This window comes from Ptychodera flava, chromosome 6, assembly GCF_041260155.1.
Source record: "Ptychodera flava strain L36383 chromosome 6, AS_Pfla_20210202, whole genome shotgun sequence".
Classification (NCBI taxonomy): domain Eukaryota; kingdom Metazoa; phylum Hemichordata; class Enteropneusta; family Ptychoderidae; genus Ptychodera; species Ptychodera flava.
In genome coordinates, this window is record NC_091933.1 from 1,575,327 (window position 1) to 1,595,542 (window position 20,216).

General features: G+C 36.2%; 2 protein-coding genes across 2 annotated transcripts in view; one reads left to right on the forward strand and one right to left on the reverse strand.

Annotated features, from left to right (window-relative positions):
• The window catches only part of LOC139134557 (phosphatidylinositol-3,5-bisphosphate 3-phosphatase MTMR14-like), a 30,195-nt gene extending 24,124 nt beyond the window's left edge, over positions 1 to 6,071 (reverse strand). Inside the window, exons 1-4 of the mRNA XM_070701445.1 lie at positions 5,705 to 6,071; positions 5,120 to 5,176; positions 4,651 to 4,748; positions 3,631 to 3,739 (exon numbers count right to left, since the gene is read on the reverse strand). Of these exons, the coding sequence (XP_070557546.1) occupies positions 3,631 to 3,739; positions 4,651 to 4,748; positions 5,120 to 5,176; positions 5,705 to 5,824 (384 nt within the window). The 5' untranslated portion in view covers positions 5,825 to 6,071. The remainder of the gene's footprint in view (positions 1 to 3,630; positions 3,740 to 4,650; positions 4,749 to 5,119; positions 5,177 to 5,704) is intronic.
• A 179-nt stretch (positions 6,072 to 6,250) lies between these two features.
• On the forward strand, positions 6,251 to 19,738 carry LOC139134558 (etoposide-induced protein 2.4 homolog). The gene is made up of 8 exons (XM_070701446.1): positions 6,251 to 6,372; positions 9,888 to 10,150; positions 10,512 to 10,639; positions 12,484 to 12,611; positions 14,022 to 14,138; positions 17,677 to 17,788; positions 18,403 to 18,589; positions 18,984 to 19,738. Exons 2-8 carry the CDS (start codon positions 9,966 to 9,968, stop codon positions 19,126 to 19,128), a joined length of 1,002 nt encoding a protein of 333 aa, XP_070557547.1. The 5' UTR covers positions 6,251 to 6,372; positions 9,888 to 9,965; the 3' UTR covers positions 19,129 to 19,738.
• The last annotated feature ends 478 nt before the right edge of the window (positions 19,739 to 20,216 follow it).

Sequence of the window (20,216 nt, forward strand, 5' to 3'; positions counted from 1 at the left end):
ATTCCGTTATCCCTCGTGGATTTGAAACTTCCAGTAAAACTTCTGCTGACCAAAGTCAGACATTTTCTAGATCAAATCTCATTGCAGAACAACACAAAGACCCAGATATTTTGTCTTTGTTTGACAGGGTAGATGATGAAGGTAAAACTTCAGATAGCTCTGTTTCCTATTATACAAAATCTGGTATTCTCATGCGTAAATGGAGACCTCCAGACGTTTGGTTGATGACGATTGGGCTATAAAACATCAAATTGTGGTTCCAAAGCCCTATCGTGCTGAAATATTGCGCCTGGCCCATGAAACCCCCTGGGCTGGTCACTTAGGAGTCAGGAAAACTTATCATAAATTCTCAGTCACTTTTATTGGCCTAATCTCAGGCAGGATGTAGCACATTTCTGTAAAACTTGTCACACATGTCAAATGGTAGGAAAGCCAAATCAGACCATTCCAAAGGCCCCTTTACAGCCAATTCCTGCATTTCAAGAACCATTTAGTAGGATACTAATAGACTGTGTTGGGCCCCTACCAAAAACAAGATCAGGAAATGAGTATATGTTGACAATTATGTGTACATCAACCCGGTTCCCAGAAGCCATACCACTGAGAAACATAAAGACAAAGACTATAGTGAGAGCTTTAGTCAAATTTTTCACTTTATTTGGCCTCCCTAAATGTGTCCAGTCCGATCAAGGCTCCAACTTTATGTCTGGTATTTTTCAACAAGTAATGGATCAGCTAGGCATTAAACAGTATAGGTCCTCCGCCTATCATCCAGAAAGTCAGGGTGCTCTTGAGCGATTTCATCAAACTTTGAAAAACATGATTAGGACCTACTGTTTTGACACTGAGAAGCAGTGGGATGAAGGAATTCATTTTCTGCTCTTTGCTGTTAGAGAGTCAATTCAAGAGTCTCTTGGTTTTAGCCATTTGAGCTTGTATTTGGACATACAGTCCGTGGCCCACTTAAGCTCGTTAAAGAGAAATTCCTATCAGACGATGATGATTGTCTGAATATTTTGCAATATGTGTCAGATTTCGTACAAAACTCTCTAAAGCATGTGAATTAGCCAGAGAAAATCTTGAGTCATCTCAGCAGTCAATGAAAAACCAAATATGATAAAAGCACCTCAAAAAGGAAGTTTAAACCAGGTCAAAAAGTTCTTGTTCTACTTCCAATTCCTGGCAAACCACTCCATGCTCGTTACTTTGGGCCATACCTAATTGATAAGAAATTGAGTGATTTAAATTACATCATAATAACACCTGACAGGCGAAAACAAAAACAGCTATGTCACATAAATATGCTTAAGCCATATTTGGATAGGGATAATCCTACTATAACTCAGCCTGTCAGTGCAGTCAGTTCAAACCATTATGAAGATAGTGATACTGAAACTGACTTGAGTGAAAATACTCTAAACTCAAAGCTGGGCTCGGTCAAGCTTCAGAACTCAGAAATCCTGGAGAAGCTGGAGTCTACAAAGTTGGCACACCTCCAGCCAGAACAACAACAACAGGTGAAAGAACTGCTCCACGAATATAAACACCTGTTTCAAGATGTTCCAACGAGGACGAACGTCATCTATCACGACGTTGATGTTGGGGACAGTAAGCCTGTAAAACAACATCCATACAGACTGAATCCAACAAAAGCGAAATATCTCCAGGAAGAAGTCAAATACCTGCTGGACAATGACTTTATTGAACCCAGTAAAAGTAACTGGAGTTCGCCGTGCATACTTGTTCCCAAATCAGATCACAGTTATCGTATGTGCACGGACTTTAGGAAGGTCAACACTTTAACAAAGACAGACACTTTCCCAATACCGAGGATTGATGACTGCGTCGACCGAATGGGAAAAGCCAAGTACGTGACAAAATTTGACCTACTGAAGGGATTTTGGCAAGTCCCTCTGACGGATCGTGCTCGTGAAATATCCGCCTTTGTTACACCAGACGGATTGTTCCAGTACAAGGTGATGCCATTCGGAATGAAGAACTCTCCGGCAACGTTCCAACGGATGATCAACGACGTCATATCCGGGCTAGACGGGTGTGCAGCTTACGTTGACGACGTCATCCTGTATAGTGACACCTGGGAGGAACACATTAAGCTCATGCGGAAGTTCTTCGAGAGACTGAGTAAAGCAATGTTGACTGTCAACCTTGCCAAATCTGAGTTTGGTTGGGCGAGGGTAACTTACCTCGGACATACTGTAGGACAGGGTGAGGTAAAACCTGTTGATGCCAAAATCAGTGCCATTTCAAGTTTTCCCATACCAAACTGCAAACGACAACTGATGCGCTTTCTCGGTATGGCTGGTTACTACAGAAAATTCTGTCCAAATTCTCCACAATTACTGAGCCTTTGACTAACTTACTTAAAAAGAAAGTAAAGTTTGTTTGGTCAGAGCAATGCCAACAGGCATTTGATACACTTAAAGCCATACTGCAAAGTGCCCCAGTGTTGTCTGCACCAGATTTCACTTTGCCATTCAATTAGCTGTAGATGCTAGTGATACGGCTGCTGGTGCTGTTTTATTGCAAGAGGATAGTCATGGTGTAGATCATCCTGTTTGCTATTTTTCACGCAAATTTAACAAATCCCAGAGAAACTACTCTACAATTGAAAAAGAGTGTTTATCTTTGATATTAGCTTTACAGCATTTTGAAGTTTATGTTACTTCTTCAAATCAGCCAATAGTGGTTATATTGATCACAACCCTCTTGTTTTTCTGCAGAAATTTAAAGGCAAAAATCAGAGATTGCTAAGATGGAGTTTAATGTTACAGGAGTTTAATCTTGACATTAGACATATCAAAGGCAGAGACAATTTAATTGCAGACTGTCTCTCTCGTATTTAGAACTTATTGTTGTTCACACTTTTAAGATTACATTGTAAAAGAAAGATTTTTCTTTGAAAATTTTCTTTTTTTAAGAGGGGGTGTGTTATGTAGGTCATTCCCCCCACACTCATCATGACCTGAGTTCAATTAGTCTAGAACATTCTCAAGGTCACTGCTTGATGACCTCACAACCTTGAATTCAATTAGTCATGTTTGGAATGTTCTGGAAAGTTGATTAGTTGTGTAAGGGAGATAATTTTAGAACAGTAATTAGCATGTCAATAAAAGTTCTAGATTGTTCTTATATGCCTTTATAAAAGGGACGTGCACAGCTTCCAGTCAGACTTTTGGGATCGTGTCTCTTGTGTGTTACTAAAACTCCAGCAGTAGTCATTCTCAAGACTTTTCAAGACCTTCACTGCCAACGCTGGATTTATACTGTGGACTTTGTGCAGCTTCAAGCCTGCAAGGACTGTTCATTCATCCAACTGACTGTTACAACTCTGAGACTGGAGCTTTGCCGTCCCAGCTGAGATAAGTAGTCTGTACACTTTTAAAGCTTGTACTCTATCCCTGACTTAGCAATTAGTTTTATTTTCGTAATAAATTTTGTTTAAACGTTAACTGCTGAGTTCACCCTTTTGTTCGTTTTCTCTGCACGTAACACTCATAAATGACACATTCACAAACAGGCTGACAGATGCGTTGTTGATGTCAACTGTTACAAAATACATGACAAGATAGTTTTGCGACCAATGTAGTTAAAATAGGCATGTTGACTTACCTTTCCTTCATAGAGAATGACAGGTACTACAAATCGTGAACGACATCTTGCAAAGCGTGATTTGGTAAACAGGTCTTGCATTTTGTCTAAGTCATAAAGACTTTCAACCCTGTACAGATACGAAAATTGAAAAAAATGCAGAGGATTTACTCAGAATGACAAGCAATATTATAGGCAGTAAGAAATGGGAAACTAAAGCAATATATACTATACCAAGTACTCAATCTTTATTGGTCAATAAATGACTACTTTCTCTTCTGCAGAGTGCCTCTACGACAACTTTTAAGATGCAACTTCAGTTTTTTGTAATTATTTGTTTCTATTATCATATGATCATGATTTTCTGCTTTCTTTAGTTTAGAATCTTCATTAAGACATGCATATTTGCATACTTTGTAATTTTTTACCTGTAGTGAAATAGGCATAGCAGTCAATTTGTTAGAAATTTCCTTGACCCTTATATGACCTTACAATGTCATAATTCTGGTGGTAACAGGCATTCAATCTTTAACATATCATAGAAAATTGCAATTTTTGTGCATCAAAGAATATGACAAAGGTAATTCAGTAGAGAATTGAGAGAAGATGGTGGTTGGCTCTTTGAATCTTAAGTCACACTAGCAGATTCAAACTATTGAAAATGTCACAATTTAAGATCATGGCATAGATAATATAATGATTTTCACTGTTGTATTGTTATGTAAAATGTGACACTGAGAGACAAAATATTACAAAATGCAAAATTACCTGTACTGATGTATTTACTGTTCATGAAATATTTTAATTGTTGTGTTTTATCGATACAAGTATCAGCTACATGTATATTTCCTGGGGAACTTGTTCTCCTTTGAAGAATGTTTTATTCATTTCTCATAGTAAATTACTGATTTATATCTTTTCTGTGCTTGTATTTTGTTTGCTCTTTACAGTAATTTACAAACACTATAACAAAACCTAATACAAGTAATATTCAATCCCAGTACAAAGCCACGATTACTGTACTATCAGCCTTTGAAATACCTTTCAGGACTGTTTCCAGTTGTGGGTAGTGCATATTCCAGGAGTATGATTTTTGATGGATAGTGGTTACACAGTTCTCCATTTCCATTGTGAATTACCTGAAATACCAGTACATGTATACTAGCAGTTCATCTAAACATTATTGTCAAAATATGATGAAACAAATAAATCAATCATCATGTAAAATGAAATGTTACAAAAAGAACGTTTTAGAAGCACAGCAATGCTGACATATCAACATTAAGGTCAAAATGATTTGGTGAAGGTACGGGTGGTACAAGTACACCATGCATCCTCTGCAAAGGCATTTCCATGCACTACAGTACACTGGTTCTTTATAACTTTAAGTATATCACCTGAAGTCCCACCTGATGTGACATCACATTCTTCATATTTAACTAAATTTGCATTGATGATATGAATATATTGTAGACTGTTCTTCATACAGAATGCTGGCTTTAAAACTTACCGAATATTTGTAATCTTTGGCAAACAAATGTAAACATCGCCGTTCCACTATTTCAAGCTGAAAACAACAAACATTAAAATCCCAGATGGATTATATTTCTAATAATATATTATCCTCGGAAAAAAGTCTGATAATATTGATTCAGAGACAGAAATAAATGCTTATCTAAGAGCTACATAAAATCTAGTTCTGCATGCAGGGTTGTCTGTTGATGGATTTACAAAGATGCTCCTGATCTAGGGAGCCCACGCACCACTTGGTATCCCTGGAATCAAAAATCTGTCATATCATGATACAAGGACTTAAAAAGGCAATGTAATGCGGTTGATGCAAAACTAGAATAAAGAAATGACATCGGAAAACCCCTAATACATATATTATGTCCAAGCCTAATATACAACACAGTAATAGATGCTGCCCCATGATCTACCATATTTCAGCAGATGATAAAAGGAGTGCAGAACTCACAGAGATAGTGCACGCCCACATCTAAATTTGAGCCGATCAAGCTGGCATATTGGACTGGACAGAGTATTGCAATTAAAAAAAATAGTAAGAAGATCTTGAGAAAATGTGAATACATACCTTACTGTTTCTGTCACATGCTCTATATTTTGTTTTTGTGAATAAGTCGAGCAGATCTCTGACGTGACCTTCCTCCACAAGGCTGTCCACAACAGCGCTTGCAACCTGCACTCCACTCATACACGTATAGTGATATCAAATCAAATACGAATCAATGTAGCAACGGAGGTCACCCGGACGCAACCCTTTGGTACACAAGTACTGCGAGAAATAAGATCTCTCCTAGTCAATGTACACCTTACATTGAAAAATAAAAAGCTTGAGTTTGTGAAATGCTTGTAGTGATGACATGAACAACCTTCACGAAGATCTTTCCATGGACTCTGGACAATAACTTCCTGGTGTTAAAGGATGCATCGTGCGCAGTGCCTGGTTCGTCAATTTTTTCGGACTAATGTCACACACTTCTTTGCTTTATATAGAAGATAACGAGAATTAACAGACTTCATCTATATTTTCAACCGAATTTAGATACGCAATCTAAACAAATAAGGAGGTTATATATAAAAAAAGGGACATTAACTTTAAAGAACTGTGTGCTATTAAAGTCGCTTCAAATATGACGTCATTCTTACTGATCTGTATGGTGTACCAGGTGCAGCAGCAGCTGATCGCCTGTCGCTGTCTGTGCGTTGCCTATGCTGCACAGTAACCGAACATTTCATTAGGTGAGTTTCATCTTCAATAAGTGAACAAAAATATGGGAAAGGATTGATTTAGACTTATGATATGTAATTTAATATGTATGCATCGCGCTAGTTTCAGTTTCTCTTTGAAATCCCAGCCGCTAGCCGGAGCCTCGTTACTGCGTCAGTGACAGGAATCAGGTCTCACTGTGGCATGCAAAGTGTACAGGTCACAATGAATATAGGACCATTCTATGCATCGGTTGACCCTGTATACCGTAGTTATAAATTCTGTTGTCGTCAAAAGCCACAGCACAATTTATAGCATATGTGAACGCTGACTAGCATCCTACTCAGAACTTGAAATATTTGCTGAGGCAGCACTTTTTCACAAGATAACGTTTTCCTGTTCTAAAAACCCCTCCTCCAAACTTTCACTGCCAAAAGTGTGCCTATAATTCAATATACTTATGCATCTAATAAATTCGCTGCAATAATGTCGGCATTTGAACCCAGGTGGCTGTAGGTGTGCCAACAATGTGCTGATTTGCTCAATACAATAAGTACACAAAGTTTATATCCAGCTCTTATATCCTAACAATTCACCTGGTAACCCCCCCCCCCCCCCCATGTCAATGTAGGGATGTCTAAGAAACAGCTTTAAAATATTGCAAGATTTTGCGATTAATGATTTAGATGATTGTTTATTTGTAGCTAGCTGGGCTGTGTACATATGTATTTACTGCTTGCCACAACGTTCTGTATCAGTACAACTCAAGATGGCACTGGCAAACTGGCTTATACAAACTTTTAATACCATTAAACTTTAAAGCTCAAAGCAATCAACAATTTTGATGGTTCTTTAGAACTTGCTCTTTGGCACTCAGTAGGTGTACTACTGATATTTAGGTTGTTCATGTGGTTACAGTACAGATAATTAGGTAGAGTGTATTGATTTATATTTGTTCATGTTATTGATATTTTCAATTTTGTTGTTTTAATGGAATGTTTAGCTTCCATGCCATGGCACCTATTTATTACCATACTGTAAGTCTGAATACCTTTCAAATTTGATATGTTGACCTGGAAGCTGCCTGAAGGATGTTGATGTTCAGAATTTTGAAAATTAGCACAAAATTTGCTTTTGTAAATGTTACACATATTTCCCCTTTCCCTGAACTTTCTAATCTGATTGTTTTGTAATGTGGTTTGTAGCTTTCCTACATGTAAGGATGACATAAAATTTGTTTGTAAAATAACTTGATGGTGTAAGTTTGTGTATATATTTTACGGCCAATGATACTTTTGGAGTTTCTTCCAAAGTTGGCTGCTAAGTTCCTTTTGATGACTTAAAGGCAGGGGAATCGATCCCAGGGATCGAGTTTGTTCTAGTCTGTAAGAGGATTACGAAGGTGTCATAGTCTTTTGTTTTCCATTGAAATTGTTATCTAGTAAATAAATTTCCTTGCAAGACAATCTGATGCCTGAACCATGCCTTTAAGGTTGATTTGATGCAATGATTGTTGATGAAAAGGTTTTTGCCTCTTAATTCAGATTTGTTTAATTTTTTCATTCATTTTTGGCATACAGTTTACTGTTAAATCATAGTTTTGCCAAGAAATGAATAGAATGCCACTGTATTTGACAGTTTGGAGATGATGTAGTTAGACGAAAAATAACTAACTGTGGATTTATATTGACCTCTTAGGTCGCTTGTTGAACATAATTAACAAGAGTGCCATGGTACATGTATTTAGGTCAGAAGCAGAGAATACTGTTGAAAATGTTTTTTGAAGGATGACTTGAGATTGTTCAACAGTGACTTGGATTTTAGAAATTTGAGGTTGTAAAAGTACCTACCCCATAGAAAAAGCATACGTAACAGAAGTGAGAGAAGCCAAAATTAAAATCATTAATACAATAATGCAAAAAAAGGTTGTTCTAAGTCCACTCATTTATGTGGTACAGCAGTGATTTGACAATGAATGCATCATCAAACCAACTAAAAATGTGTATTTGGAACCCAGTATTTCACAGAGACAAGGGCAAATTGACAGTGCAGTAGGACCTATAGAACTTGTAAAAACTTTCAAATTCAAACACCTCCATTTTCCATTCATCTTATCAACAAACCGACCAGCTAAGGTGCATTCTATTCTGGTTTACAGCACTGCATTAAAGGGGAAGTTCACCAAGGATGATTTTTACATATGTTGTAGCTCTGTGGTCATTTAGCCCAGGAAAAACTATTTTCACACCGTTTTATAACCTCCTCAAAGGATTTTTACATAAACATAAAATAGTACAGGAAGTTGCCCATGTAATTTGAATCATGGGAAAAAAGCTCCAAGCTTGGAGCTTGCAGAATGTGATATGGAAGGGACCATCTCCGGACGGGTATGGCCCCCACATTGTCTACTCACAGTAACAGAGTAGTAAACAGCAACACAAAATCTGACAGTGGACAGTTTATTATAAGTGAATCATCTGTTCTACAAGGATAATCAGTATAAACAAAAGTTATGTAAATACGCACAGCCTGGTTTAAGCATAGGTGAGTGGGCAATGGCATACCCATGGGAAAATGGTCCCTTCCATATCACATTATGCAAGCTCCAAGCTTGCCAGTGGAAAAATCACTTTATGTTCCTACCGCCAGCGGCGCACTTTGCCACTGGCAAAGCGACGAGGTCTGGAAGCGAGACTAGGTCTGTTGCTATTGTTAGGCGTAAGTGCATCATTAGCTATGCTGTGCCACAGTAATTACAATCTGCATATTCATGATCTATGTATCTCAATAAAGTTTACTTCGTTGGATCTGTGATTGACTTTTGTACTTATTGATTTTATGTTGACACACCCATGTCTGTATGTATACCAGTGTCTGAATTATATGGAAGTTGTGGAGCTTAAATCAAAGAGCAAGGCTTTTTGACACTAACAGCTTGTTCATTGCCATAGTACCTTAGGTAGTAGCTCTTTCAGTCAACCTTATTAAAGTGCTTCCCACTCCTTAGAAAGTGGAGACAGCATTTCCCCTAATGTTAACATAGAGGGCACACCAAATAGGCTAACCTAACAACATGAACAATGTAGAAACTGCTAATCCTAGAGGTTTTGTAGGATAATATGGATGTTATCATTAAGGTATTGTCACCTGTATAACGATACTAAAGATGTTTTGTAATGCTCTTAGTAAATACATGAGCCTGCATAGGGGCAGTTTACAGTATGCTCCTTGGAAGGGCTTATAATTGTGTTGAAATTACCAGTATTGGAACTAGAAGGAAATTACTATAGGTGGACCACTACCAATATATAAGTAAATTAATTTTTAAGATGCATAAATCAATTTTGACCAATGTGGGCATGGAATCATTGCCAATATTGCAAGACTACAGACAAAATCAAAAACACAAATGGCTTTGTGTGTTGGATAAATTTGGTAAATTTTCAATGTGTTCTTGTCTTCTAAGATGTGTACTGGACCTGCTTTTGTGTTTATATTTCTGAATTAGACTGCACTGACACTTTTTGCCTTTACCAAATGTGAACAGGTTTCATTGAAGGCTTACTACAACCCTGGCAGTAGTCTGTAAAGTTCAATATTGAAATGTGGCAAAAACCTTGATAAGATGGCTGATAACATCAAAGATATACTGTTGGGAGTATGCTCAGGTGTCAAAGATGCTTTGCTTGGCACATGGAAGATAATGTACATCGATCAAGAGATTGGTGAACATGAAGAGAAAGTTAGAAAAAAGCGTGAGGAAATGGCAAAGCATAAAAGAAGACTTACTCTAACAAAACCAAAAGATAGGTATGTTAACTTTACATCAATTTCGTGAACGTATTTTGTCTTTTTATTCCTTGTCAGTGTCATTGAACATATTTTGTCTTAAAAATTGTATTCCTTGTCAGTGTCACATAGGCAATCTCACATAGAAACTTTGTACAGATCTTTAGTTTTATTTTAGAATCTATGAGTATCTTTTAAAAGCCTTGTAATAGGCATCTAGACTCTGAATCAAAAATATTTTTTTGATGATGTGTATACAATGCATTGACATTAAAATGCTGTCACAACTGTATCAGTCAAAATGAAGTTTCTGCTGATGTAAGACAGGAACTGATGATATTAGGAAATCACTTCTGAACAAATCTGTTTATATTCTTTGCAGTGAACCGGGTATAAGAAATAGAATCTTGCAGTGTTGTGCTTTCAATGGTGGAGTCTTTTGGCTCAGTATCGGTTTGTTCAATGGTGTGGTCTTGCCTATGTTAGAGAAGCTCACTCATTTCATGTTTGGTAAGTTCTAATGGATCAGTAGCAATAGTATACTTTATATTCCAGTTGCAGTGTCCATAGACTTTAATCAGTAATAATTCATCCCATTGTCTCTACTATGGCTATACATGTTACATGTGTGTCAGTGGTTTTGTTCACTTCAATTGCTACTCTGTGTTGATACGACGATACACAAATGCAATTATAGTTACGCCAGACATTCCCTGTCCATTGTTCTATTGGGGATATTTGCTATACATATATATGTGTCATCCTTGCTGGAATGAATTCCTGAAATGCAGTCTATTAGACTGTATATTAGACTGTTCTATTGGACTGTAATATTTCCTCATTCTTGGAACATCTGTTCAGTAAAGAGATGTACCAAGATCCATAGACCATTATCACACAAAATCTAGTAGTCCCATAGGCAATATTTTTGGAACTGATTGTGGTGTGGTTAGCTCTGTTTATAGTTCTCATTCTTCATCATGAATGTCCATTGGCTATTTTCTGATCTATTAGATCAGTGTTTCCCTAATCCAAACAAAAAAATTGGTCAGCCCTAATCTCCTCTTTATACGTAATTTGCTTACCTTCGGTTGTAAAAATTCTGTTGAATTATCAAAAACCAAGGTACTCCACTGTCCATTTGACTTTGATCATTCACTGCCCAATGTTTATGACCTTGTATTCCTGGAATGATGATTGGTGATCTGTTAAAGTGATTCATGACACAAAATGACCATGTAACATGTTATAATGGTCTTTATGTTTACATGTACTATATAGGAAGCATTTATTCTCACAAACATTCTCCTTGTAATAGTGTCAACCTCATATTTCCCACAAAATGCAATATGGCATAGACCTAGAGTCAGAGGTGGGATCTGTAAAACAAGTATTTCGATAAACACTTGGAGTACATGTAAGTTCAGGGATATTTGCCATAGGCCATACCTTCATAATGTAGCATGTGGTAGGTGCCGAGCTTTGAACTATTCTGTTATGTACTGCTATTCACTAAAATTTAGGCAAGTTTAAAGAGCCTTTTTGTTTAGTTTTGTAATTTCGCATGACTCATGGATTGCTAGGATTTCATTGGCACCTCGGTCCTTTATTTAGCACCTCAGGGTACTGCCATTATCGTCAAGATTGGTAGTTTTGTTGTGTGTGACTGTGTGTAAGTTTACATGAATGTGTATATGCAGGAAAATTGTGTTGCATCTAATTCAAAATCTATATATGTATGTCAGTCACAAATTTTGTACAGAGACTAGCGGAGGTTATCTCGTAGATTCCTGCAAGTGTTTGAATATAATTATGAGATAACAATGGAGTTATCAATGATATTAATAATTTGGCAGTGAATCAAGCATGTATTTTTTGTTGATCCATAGCTCTTATGTTCAGTCAGTAAATACACAACTGGTAAAGGACAATTATGCGATCAGAACCCATTCATGTTAATGTAGCTGCCAGTGAATGAAATTACAAGTTACTTGGTCAGGAAAATGTTATTTGAGGTCTAAAAAATTTGCGTTGATATGCCATTTCATGTAAAAAGCAGGATATGTACATTACTTTCCTGCAGCATTACTGGAAAGGAGATAAAAGGTGAATCAGTGATGCTTCAGCAGTCTTCTCTAGGATTTGAAACTTGTTTATGAAATCAACCATTTGATTTCACATTATACATCTGATAGTTAATATTTAGTGTCCTCAATGCCTATCTATATACATGTACATAAAGAAGTACATGTCTGACTTACTTAGAGTTTACAGTTTACCAGTATGCTGTAGAACTACATCTATGCCAGATATTGCCATTGATAATGAGATTCATGTTGTGACAACTTTTACAGGTGAGAGTACTGTTCAGAGTTTAATGGTGTGGTCATGGATGGGACCTATGCTGTCATACACCTTTAGTGCTCTCTGGGTCATGCCACTCTTTCTACTCAGTAAAGTTGTCAATAGTCTATGGTTCCAGGTTAGTTTTGATTAACTCTGTTTTGAATATTTATTTGTATTTGATACCTTGCTCTGTTAATTGACAAAAATTATTTTGCTATTTAAAGGACAACACATGTTAGTGAGATTGTTTTCATCTTTATTTTTTGTTCTGTGAAATAAGTTTATCATCTCATTCTTCTTCAACAGTTGTGTTCAAATACAAAATATTGGCTTTATTATACAATACATAGGTGGATGGACTCTCTTGTCTTGTCTAAAATTCATATATCAACAGTAACGTTTGAGAATGCAAACATACATGGAGAATGTTAACAACTTGCAGATATTGGTAGCATAGGAACAAACTTTATTCAACTGACAACAAAATACTGGAAATCACATCCAAAGGTAGTGTAGGTGCTTCAATATTGTACAACATGGTGCTTAAGCATTCTTGCCAAGGCCTGCCAAGGTTGACTCGCTGTTCATGAGACGTGTACCTTTATGTGTGCAAGGCTGTCCACTTCATATGCACAACGTTGATCACAAGTCAATTTTGTTGTACATTATGTGTAGCAATGTCATTGAGATTTTGTTGTCAGCTTTACTATACAGAAGGCATGTCAGATAGGCAATACTGTTTGTCATCATTGTCAGTCATTTCATGCCAAGTTTCAAGATATTTAGAACCTCTTCCCAGAAATCGCTAGTCCGGTTGGTTTGATATTTTGTAAACATATTCTGGGAATAGTCAACTTCAGATTATTTAAATTATAATGCCATTTGTATTTTACAGGATATATCCATTTAGGAAAAATATTCTTCTATGAAATAATTTCAAACCGGAATTTCAAATTTAGTTCCTAGTGACAAGTTTAGTCGAATCTGTACAAATCAAAACGAAATTTGCTATGTGATTGATTTTATTACATTTGATTATCTACAGTAGCAGGTTATTATTCATTTTATGTTGGCTATCCGATATTTTCAGCTCTTTTCACAGAATGGCTGACAGGATACTGGAAATTGTAGCTTTTATATAGGTGCCAGCTAATCAGGCCTCTGTCATTCAAATTTGTTTAGTATAGTGTGGTAAACATTGTTTTTTGTCAACAGTTAGGAAAGTAGGAAAGATGTTTTGTTTTCATCAAATTTTTTTCAGACATGTAGCTTATTCAATTTTTGTCACAATTGTTGTGAAATATTTGCTAGATAGCGTACCAGAGAAATAATCTCTACCAATATTATCTTGCTGAAGTATCATAGCGCAATTTGAATTTGTGGCTGGGTTTCCTGGTCATAATTATAAGTTTACTTTTGGATCATGTAGGTCTTACGTCCAACAGTATTTTACTGTCTGTCATGGATGTAGATGATCTTGATATCTGTGATTCCACAACCATCAAAGAAAAGATTAAGAAACAGTTTTCATTTTTGTTTCTTGTAGGATGTAGGAGATGCAGCATACAGGAAGTCACGTGGTCGACCACGGATGCTCAACCTTAGTAAAATGGTAGCAGATTTGCTATTCAGTATTGTTATACAGTCGATATTTTTAATTCAAGTAAGTGATTTTTGTCTAAATTTTCTCAATGTTCAACATGATCATTTTAAATGTGATTCACTGGATTAAATCATCTCATCAGAGAACTTGAATAAAATGATATCAGTAGGTACTCTAATGTTTTAAAAGAGGTTCATCATATTACAGTACATTTTCTGTCAGCTGACTGCTATAGAGCATTACCAAGCATTTAGTGAAAAAATCGCCCATTTTTAGGATGGCTTTAATAGCTGTCTTTATTCATGTTAGACTTCAATAATTTTCACACACCCCTGGACACAGGCAGTGGACAAGGGTCGGCACCGGAAAATCTGTTATGTCATGAACTTAAATCCCCCCCCCCCCCCCCCCAGGAGTAGGATATTGCTACGTCATTTGACACTTACTTTTCCAGACATTACGATAGTGCATTACATCATTCAATGACAGCGAACAAACACAACACCACTTGACAATTACATTGTAGTTAGTATCCAAGGGAGTAGCCCAAGGGGTGGCGTAGCAGCCACACACTTTCAAGTTTGTTGTGGGTAGAGATTTGCAATACTTGGCAGAGTAGCATGTTATGAAATTTTGTAACAAAGCGGTAAAGACATGGCGTTGCCATGTCAGTCCACGCATGACATGAGTAGACCATCTTAGTTAGCATAACTCTCATAGTATGAACATACATTACCATGTTAGCTGGTGACTTTATTACGACAATACGACAAATTGCTGGAACTGTGCTATAATAACATTTCATATATGCTATGGAGCTCAGCTCGGGTACAATCTGAAATTGTGCAGGAGCAAAGTATGACTGCACTACGTACAGGCTTCTGTGCCTTTTCCTACCGTTCAACTCCCAACAAACCCATTTCAACAGAGATCGCCGTGTTCTGTCAGAAAACCCTTCCCTCAGAGGACGCCGTAATTTAAGTGTGCAAAATGAATGACACATAGTTGTATCAAATTGGCAGGGTAGTACTAGGTAGGTGAAAAAGGCCTAAATTTCACTGAGTTGGCAGTATAACTGCTGCCAATGCACATCTTCTGGCTACACCGAATTTTGCCCCAATTTTGACAGACTTTCAAAGGGTTAAAGGCACATGAGCTGCAATTTTTGGCATTACATGTATGTCTTTTTCAGGGATGTGTACAGCTGTGTCATTTGGATAACATCGTCTTTCCAGGGATGTGTACAGCTCTGTCATTGGGATAACTACAATATCAATCTTAAAATCAAATTTTAGTTGAAGTTAGGCATCAAAGTGTAGGCAGATACTGTCTGCGAGTAGTGTGCCATTGTCATCATTGACAGCAAGCGTCCCTACAATGGTGGTCACACAACCTGGTCACTTTTTATGCAAAATAATCAAAATTCAGCAATGACATGGAATATCATTAATGAACTACTAGGTAAGACAAAAAAAGGTCATTGTTTGCCAGATCATCTTATAAATACAGATGTTGAGATGTCACAAAGTTACAGTAAACCCGAAGAGATTGTAAATTATTTTAATGAGTATTTTACAAATATTGGTCCAAACCTGGCGAGTAAAATACAAACATCTCGTTCGTCATTTACAGAATTTTTACAGGAGCCTTCAAACCACTCTTCTTTCTTTATCCTACAACGGAACAGGAAGTGAGTAATCTTTTGATGAGTCTTGATTTGAAGAAGGCATGTGGCTACGATAACCTGCCTGCAAAATATTAGTTACTGCTGCAGAACAAATTGCAAAGCCTCTGTGTCACATCTTCAATTTGTCATTTCAAAACTGTCAGTTTCCCGATGCATTAAAGATTGCTAAAGTGGTTCCAATTTTCAAGAAAGGCGCCAAAGACGCACCTGGAAATTATCGCCCCATTTCTGTTTTACCTCTAATTAGTAAAATTTGGAAAAGATTGCAAATAAACAGTTTATGAAATTCTTAGAAAAGTACCATTTGCTCTTTAGCACCAATATGGTTTTCGTGAAAAACGAAGTGCCAAGTTATCCCTCATTAACCTCATGAATAACTTAATTCAGCAAATTGATCAGGGAAATTCTACCATTGGAATTTTTATAGACTTCACGAAAGCGTTTGATACGATAGATCATAATATACTGTTATCAAAACTTGAGCACTATGGTGTAAGGGGAAACCCGCTTCTGTGGTTTACAGACTATTTAAAAAATAGATTGCAATATGTATTTGCAGATGAAATAACATCTGAAAAATTACCAGTAAAGTGTGGTGTTCCCCAGGGCTCGGTACTTGGACCGACTCTGTTCCTTATTTATATAAATGATTTACCGAATTCTTCCAATTATTTTGATTTCCGTTTATTTGCAGATGATTCAAATCTGTTTCACACTTTTCCATCAGATAAAAGCGATATAGATTTACATATTGTTGATAATCACTTTAGGCATGTTACACGCTGGTGTGATGCTAACATGTTGACGATAAATATTGCCAAAACAAGTTATGTAGTTTTTCACAGCAGGCGTAAACTGTTATCAATCAAAGGTGTTCTGTCTGTAAAAAATAGTACAATACACGAGGCTTTACAGGCATCTTTTGTTGGAGTGATAATTGATAAACATCTCACATGGAAAGCACACATTAACGAAGTAAATAAATGTATACGGAAAAAGTTGGAATGCTTTTCAAATTAAGAAATTATGTACCAAGAAATATAATGGTTTCACTATATAATGCTTTTATTTTGCCGAGTATAACATATGGACTTGAAGTCTGGGGTAGTACGTTTTCATCGTACCTAAAGCCTATTCATATTGCTCAAAAAATGTGTGTACGAGCAATTACTTTCTCTGGGTTCCAGGAACCCTCTTCACCCTATTCTCAACCTTAGGAATACTAGATGTGTATAAACTCCACAAATTACTTGTTTGTATATTTATTTTCGACTTAAAACATCAGAATGTTCCTGTCTTTCTGAATGAATATTTTGAGACGGTTGATCACTGTTATGACACTAGATTCAAACTTGATGCCAATCTACCCTTGCCCAAAATGCGCACCACTGCAGGCCAGTTTGCGATTTCTTACATCGGTGCAACTTTTTGGAATACTTTACCGCATACCGTTAAGATGAGCACATCAAGAAATCAGTTTAAAAGATCATTAAGACAACTTTTGTTACAAGACTACAAAGTTATGTAAAAGTGGTTTTTTTTTGGTTTTTTTTTTTTTTCTCTTCTCTTGTTTAATATAACTCACTGAGCGCTTTTAAATATCTAAATATAAAATGTAAACTTTAGAGATGGGGCCGGACTCGATTAGCTGATAGCTATTTTTCTGGCTCCAAAAATTGTCATTTTGCTACTTGTTATGTCATCTGTAAATTGACTTTGTACGATTGTAAATGACAATAAACTAAAAAAAATAAATTAAACACATTGACCTAGCAAAGTTGTCCATTTTGGTTGTTTGAGATCACAGAATCCCATTTAGCTTGTCTGACACAACAAAATCTTATGTACATGAGAGCCTATACATTTTTTGTTCTGATGCCATTTTTTGCTCCTTTTCAATCCTACTTGCAGGCAATGTTAGTTGGTTTAATTCCACTGTCGGGTATGGCAACACTTCTCAGCTTATTTCATCTGTGTTTACTCTACTCATTGTATGCCTTTGAGTATAAATGGTTCAATATGGGTAAGTTTATGGGTCTATTAAGTATATTTAATGTCTGTTTATCTCCAACCCACCGCTATCACAGATACCTTGTCAGTTTAACTTTGCTATGATGATATAATCTGAAACTGCATGATTCAAAGATATTGTCAGCTGTTGTATATGTGAGTTCTTAACTTTTAACATACACCATCGCAATTTGTAAATCAAAATGTTGGAAGAAATATTATTGACATTTAGTGTTAATACCCTGTCATCAGATAGTGTGGAAAAACTCTCATTTGCCAAAGGGTATTGGTTATTTGCCTGCATTGTGATCCAGATGATAATTGTTTAACAGCTTCACCATTATTTCCATTTTAGGAGGTCCAACTTTGACAGTTTCAGGTTATGTAACTTTGGTGATAAAAGGAAGAGTCCTTTCGCAAAGTTTCCCACAAACCATTCAAGTTCACTAGACCAATTGGGCTTGAACTTTGATCTTCGTGATATTTGGAAAATAATGTTGTAGAGAACATAGTGCACTGAGACATGCAACTTGTGTGAAAAATCATGGTACATGTATTTTACTGTTGGATAATTACTAACACATTCAATATAAATTCATCTGATGATGTTTTATTTTCACTCTTCAGGTTGGGAAGTACACAAGAGAATAAATTACATCGAGAGTAACTGGGCATACTTTTCTGGTTTTGGATTACCCTTAGCTCTACTAACTTCCCTGCCACAGTCATATATTGTCAGTGGATGTATATTCTCCATGTTCTTCCCTCTCTTTATAATCAGTGCAAATGAAGCAACTCCACCGAGACAAACTTGGTAAGTGAAATCATTATCAAACCTCCACAAGGGACTTCACATTCTGAATTTCTATGTTTACACTTGCACCATATCTGACTTGAAGAGTAATCTTTTTCATATAACCCACATGTGTTTTTAACTTGAGATCTTCAAATTTTTGAAACAGCTTTTGATGAGAAGGCTGATGCATAGATTTGAGTGGGTCTGCCAGAAGCTAACTGATTCCAAGTTTCATGCATACTTTGAATTCCTTCTATAAAATCAAAAGTTAATCCAATTCTTCAGATATTGATGGGACATACTATATAAATGTATCATTTCTGAAAACAAGTGGCAATTTGATTTTAGCTAGTTCTTCGGTTTTAAATGCTGAATGTAAAATCCATTTTATTTTTTCTGTTTTACCTTGCAGTGAGTTTATAATACGTCTGTTCCCCCTCTCTGTTGAAATTGCCAACAAGATATTTCACAGAACTGTTCAGACACCAAGGATTCAGACAGAGAAATCAGATTCCATACAGCAATCATCATCATCATCAATGCCCTCTTCTAGATAACTCCTGTCTTCATCTCATCATTTTCCTCACTCTGAAGAAGATTAGCAATAGGCAGTAGTCCATAAGATTATTCTTGACATTGTGTATTGCTGCAGTGATCTGCTCCAAAGTAGTCTAGTACTTGTACATGTGTGAATGTTTGCATCTATAGTTGTAAATGAATGCATGCATGCAGGCAGGCATGCATTCACGTACATACGTAATAGGTCTGTATTAGTTTGTGGTATTGTTATCCACTAAAATTTACCTTACCAACAGCAATTGCTGTTGTAAATAATGAATTTTAATTTTCTCTGAAATTTTCACACCATTTTGATGGCATTAAACCAAGATTTATATATAGTCTATACAGTAATAAATTTAATGACAATTAAAATAGAAGTACAATATATCCATAGAGACTAGTCAGTTCAGGATAGTTAGTTAATTAAAGACAGTTCCAATGGGCATTTCAACCACTTCAGTGTGACAAGAACATGGTATTCTATGTTGTAATTTGAATACTTAGCCAACTCTGTGCAAATATGATTGCTAAACCACTTGTAAACTTTTGCCAAAATATTGCCATGAATTTTATTATTAGGCATTAAAACTGTAGAGCATAAAAGTATCCATATGTTTTTTGTTGAATTATTGTGAGTTTGTTTATGTTATGTATGTGTCACATGTCATTCTGTTTTCATGACAACTCGTAAAAGTGCTCCATATAAAAACGTACTAAGCCTGTACTTTTCGTTGAACTAATTGTTTTCCTGAAATTCAGTGTGGTGTTGTCAACAAAATAATCACAATTTCTATTTGTCAATCCATAAATATGTTGTCTTCGACACTGCCATCCTACAAACACAACATTTTAGAAATACTGAAATGTTCAACCTTACTACAGGGACAAAGTCGGCCATTTTTCATGAATTTTGTTTGATATGAGATACTACTGGTATTGTTTGACAATTTGAAAGATAATGAATGGGTGACCATGCATATATTCGATCCCGGTTTTAGACACGATAAATGAAACCATCACTAGAATGAATAAATGGTCACGACCTTTTATTCTAGTGATGGTTTCATTTACTTTGTCTGAAACT

Bases quoted from the DNA above. Each gene is read 5' to 3' on its own strand.
- LOC139134558 (XM_070701446.1), top strand. From the start codon at position 9,966: ATGGCTGATAACATCAAAGATATACTGTTGGGAGTATGCTCAGGTGTC. The intron at 10,151-10,511 runs GTATGTTAACTT...TATTCTTTGCAG, and splicing joins CTAACAAAACCAAAAGATAG to TGAACCGGGTATAAGAAATA. The intron at 10,640-12,483 runs GTAAGTTCTAAT...CAACTTTTACAG, and splicing joins GCTCACTCATTTCATGTTTG to GTGAGAGTACTGTTCAGAGT.